This window comes from Sprattus sprattus (assembly GCF_963457725.1).
Source record: "Sprattus sprattus genome assembly, chromosome: 8".
Lineage (NCBI taxonomy): Eukaryota > Metazoa > Chordata > Actinopteri > Clupeiformes > Clupeidae > Sprattus > Sprattus sprattus.
In genome coordinates, this window is record NC_137927.1 from 32,919,827 (window position 1) to 32,924,826 (window position 5,000).

Below are 5,000 nucleotides of genomic sequence, written 5' to 3' on the forward strand. Positions count from 1 at the left end.
ATGTGCACCATCTCTGATGAAGGCTCATATGGCAAGATGTGCACCATCTCTGATGAAGACTCATATGGCAAGATGTGCACCAGTCTCTGATGAAGGCTCATATGGCAAGATGTGCACCATCTCTGATGAAGACTCATATGGCAAGATGTGCACCGTCTCTGATGAAGACTCATATGGCAAGACACTGTTTTGCTAACCCTACAGAGGGCTAATATGCTTTGTGCTGCTTTGCGTTGGTGCTTCTGATCTGTGCTGCTCTGTTGGCCCACGTCACATGCAACTGGGTTGCTTATCGTCAGTGATTTCAAGTCTTACAGAGGGGAGGGTTTGGTCATGCATATTGCTCTATTGGTCTGTCCTGTGTGATATGCCATTAGAAGGAGAGTGTAAGAGAGAGAGGGAGGGAGAGAGAGAGAGTGAGAGAGAGAGGGAGAGAGAGAGAAAGGGAGAGAGAGAGAGATAGAGAGAGAGAAAGAGAGGGAGAGATAGAGAGAGAGAGAGAGAGAGAGAGAGAGAGAGGGAGAGAGAGGGAGCAGGTGAGAGAGAGTCAGAGAGAGAGAGGCAGAGAGAGGGGGAAAGAGAAAGAGAGAGAGAGAGAGAGACATAAGGTAAAAAGAAGAGGACAGAAGATGGAGGGGGGTGATTGGGCTCCAGATGAAGGCCGGCTCACCTGGGGGAGAGAGAGAGAGGGAGAGAGAGAGGGAGAGAGAGAGGGGGAGAGAGAGAGAGAGAGGGAGAGAGAGAGAGAGAGAGAGAGAGAGAGAGAGAGAGAGAGAGAGAGAAAGGGGGAGGGAGAGGGAGAGAGAGAGAGAGAAAGGGGGAGGGAGAGGGAGAGAGAGAGGGAGAGAGAGGGAGAGAGAGAAAGGGAGAGAGAGAGAGAGAGGGAGAGAGAGAGAGAGAGAGAGAGAGAGAGAGAGAGAGAGAGAGAGCTCACCTGTGACCAGGCTCCAGTGCCCCACTCGGGGGGGCAGGCGTGGGTGTGGCAGGGCTGCACCTGGGCAGGGGCCATGACGGGGCACAGGGAGTGCGGTGCCACCTCGTCCCGCTGGTACGTCACCTTCCTCATGCAGCGGATGCTCCGCGTCTGCTGCCCGCCCCCACACGTGCGACTGCAGGCTCCCCATTGGCCCGTGGTCCAGCTGTCAGAGGGAGGCGAGAGAGGCCATTGGTCAAGGGAGACGTGACATAAGCGCTCTGCACACTGGGCATCTGGTGTGTTGTCATGGGAACAGCTGTACTCATACTTGTGATCAATGATCATGATTATTGTCAAAGGTATCATTAGTGATGTCAGACACAGAGGATGGGTGTCATGGGAACAGCTGCCATTGGGCTGGTGCAACCAATCAGATTCATTCATACAGACACAGACACAGACACAGACACACACACACACACACACACACACACACACACACACACACACACACACACACACACACACACACACAGAAAAGAGAGAGAGACGGGTATGCATGAATGAATAGATACACATTCAAACACATCGGTTATATTGGGAGTGAACTCCACCCTCTCCTGGTGGAGCCACAGGATACACACACACACACACACACACACACACACACACACACACACACACAGACACATAGACACACAGACACAAACACGAACACACACACACAGACACACAGACACACACACAAAGTAATACACACTTTCTATATCTCTCTCGCTATCTATCTATCTATCTATCTATCTATCTATCTAACTCCTACTTCTCTGCCTTTAGGGTTTAAACTCTGTCAGTTAGATAGATAGAGATAGATAGATAGATAGATAGATAGATAGATAGATAGATAGATAGATAGATAGATAGATAGATAGATAGATAGATAGAGAGATAGATAGATAGATAGATAGATAGATAGATAGATAGACGGATAGCTGTGGTTCTGGGCGGTGTGGGGGAGTGGGGGTGGCTCTGTACCCGGGGATAAAGGCTCTGCAGCCAGACTGGTAAACAGGAGAGAGCGTCCCAGCCAGTGAAGCCCGACTGATGGACAACTGACTCTCCATCAATGCCAGAATCCTGCTCCTTTCTCTCTCTCTCTCTCTCTCTTCCTCTCTCTCTCTCTCTCTCTCTCTCTCTCTCTCTCTCTCTCCTTCTCTCCCCACAGACCTGCTCTCATTCCCTCACTCAAAACCCTCCAAACTGCCATTTATTCTTCTTTTTCTTCACCAGGAGAAATATGAACCGTCAATCACAAAAAAAACCCTCTGATCTTTCATTTCTCTCTCTCTTCCCCCTCGCCTCCCTCTCTTTCTCTCTCCCTCTCTTCTCCACTATCCCTTGCCACATAAATAACAATGTGTTCGCTGGGCAGAGGGCAAGTTGCTGTGCTTCTCAGCGTTGGCCCAGCAGTGTGTGTGTGTGTGTGTGTGTGTGTTGGCCCAGCAGTGATCCTGTATTTCTGGACTCTTTCAATAACTTGCATATTTCCAGCCATACAATTAAATATGGGAGAGCAAATAAAAGAAAGGAAATATGTGTGTGTGTGTGTGTGTGTGTGTGTGTGTGTGTGTGTGTGTGTGTGTGTGTGTGTATTGAGGGGCTTGTGGAGTGTGAGCACATTGTCTGATACCACCTTACTCTGCGGCTTGGTTCATCTTACCCACCCCCACCCCCCCCCCCCCCCCCGCCCTGAACAAAGCGTCCCGAGGCTCACTGCGCACTCAAGCCAAGGCCCTCAAAGGCCCTGTGTGTGTGTGTGTGTGTGTGTGTGTGTGTCTGTGTGTGTGTGTGTGTGTGTGTGTGTGTGTGTGTGTGTGTGTGTGTGTGTGTGTGTGTGTGTGTGTGTGTAAAGCCAAGGCCCTCAAAGGCCCTGTGTGTAATCGAAGCTACTGTTAGCACGATCCTGAGGCACCAGACCAAAGTTAGCACATACTTGGGGGAAAACATTCAGGCTTTCTTCGAGTGGTTTCGTGGTTTCGTGGCTTCAGAAGAATGAATGCAAGATGGAGTCAACAAAATATTATCTTGAGTGCTCTTGAAGCAAATGTGTGCTATTCGCTATTGTGTTTGCTGGTCGCCATTATGGTGAAACCTCAATGTTGAGGCAGCTCTTCAAGTCCAATGACTTTCAGAGCCAAACTTGTTCAGCAGGCATTTAGTGGAAGAGTGACTCCACAGCTGTGCAACATACTCACACAACCAAATAAACACACACACACACACACACACACACACACACACACACACACAAATAACACTGCCCTAGGAGAGGCCCTAGGAGAGAGAGATGATGAGAGATAGAGAGCTAGAAATCAAGGGATACTGCCAGAAAAGAAAAAGAGAAAGAAAAAAAAAGAGAGAGAGAGAGAAAAGAGAGAGCGAGAGAGAGGGGGGGGGGGGGAAGAGAGAGAGAGAGAGAGAGAGAGAGGGAGAACCAGAGGCAGTATGGGCACTGTGAAACTCCTTAAGGCCCTCCAACATTTATCTTTTTCAGTGACATTTCTGAACAGGCAGATAGAGAGGGCTACTGTCGGGGGCCTGTTTGATGTCGTTGCTCCAAACTACTGTGTGTACAGTCTGCATCTCTCTCTCTCTCTCTCTCTCTCTCTCTCTCTCTCTCTCTCTCTCACACACACACACACACAAACAGACACACACACATACACACACACACACACACACACTCATTCTGCCTTTACAAGCCGAGTGGACACACAATCAGATGGCAATTAAGATGCCACTTTCAGATGAACCATAACACACTTTTGCTGAACACAGTGAAGGCCCAGTACTGGGGGACCCTGGCCCGCTAGAACAGAGTCGGCCCCCCGGGGGCACTCTCGGGCTCACTCTGGCTGTAATACAACATGGACAGACCTGTCAGCTCCCCGGATATTTGCTGGAAAGATAAGCACATGTTATTTTTTTTTGTTTTTAGTTTTTCTTTTCTTTTTTTGTGCTTTCCTCTACATCCTTTCTCTCTCTCTCTCAGTCTGGCTTGTTTTTGTAAGATCTTGTGGAAGTGTTTTGTAAAAGTTTCTATTTATTCCCCTCTCAAATCATCCACTCATTCCTCCCTCTTCATTCTTTGTTTTGTTTTCTTCGATCCATAAATCGAAACACATAATCAGAGCGCTTCTGGGAGTGGAAGCACGCTGGATCTGGAATGTCCGCGCTTATCTTGAACTTATGAAAGTGATGTCATTCTATATGTCAGGCAGGAGTTTTTTTCCCAAGCCAGCGCGGGGGGGTGGAAACGGATCATTAATGATGCGATGCGATTTAAGGCCTCTCTTCTGAACTAAGTTATGCCCCAGATTACCGGAGCAGGAATCCTTCTCAAGTGGTGGGAACTTCAGCAAATGTTAAGAAATGGAATAGAGGAGGGGTGGGAGGCATGGAGCATGTAAAGAGCTGAGGGGAGGGTGTGTGTGTGGGGGGGGGGGGGGGGGGTGTAAAGGGAGAGAGGAGAGGACCTGAGAGGACTGTGGGAGCGGACTGCTTTGACTTAGCCTGACGATGTCATACTCATAATTCTAGTCAGAATATGAGTCTGAGACCGGACAATTGGGCTGTGATTATGGGGCGTGTTTCAACGAACCAGGAAAGAAAATTCCTCTTCGCTGAATTGGATACCTAGAACCAATCAGCGCAACGTAGTATTACCATCTGACAGATTAAACTTTTACCTGCTCCCGTAGGAAGGACGGCAAAAACATCTTTTCAATCGACAAATGCCTTGATCGCGTTTCTCTGTTCCTCTTTCAAAATGAATGCGCTGTCAATATCTGCTGAGAGCCTGCTCACGTTACTTAATTAGTTTTGATGATTTTTTTTGGCCAACGCGTTAGCATAACCGATCAATAATGGTCTAGAGTGCTTTAGTTAGGACCTAAAATCCTCGGCAACACTCGTTTTGCGTATACACAACTAACCGAGTCAATGTAGACATAAAAAAGTCGTGTAGATAGCTTAAATCATATAAAATATGTCCCACTAAGCTCCCGAGACGGCGCCATCTTTGATC

General features: G+C 48.3%; 1 protein-coding gene across 1 annotated transcript in view; it reads right to left on the reverse strand.

Annotated features, from left to right (window-relative positions):
- The window catches only part of adamts18 (ADAM metallopeptidase with thrombospondin type 1 motif, 18), a gene marked incomplete at both ends in the record, with an annotated part of 96,419 nt that overhangs the window by 7,252 nt on the left and 84,167 nt on the right, over nucleotides 1–5,000 (reverse strand). The window contains 1 exon segment of the mRNA XM_080843580.1: nucleotides 935–1,139. Within this exon segment, the coding sequence (XP_080699706.1) occupies nucleotides 935–1,139 (205 nt within the window).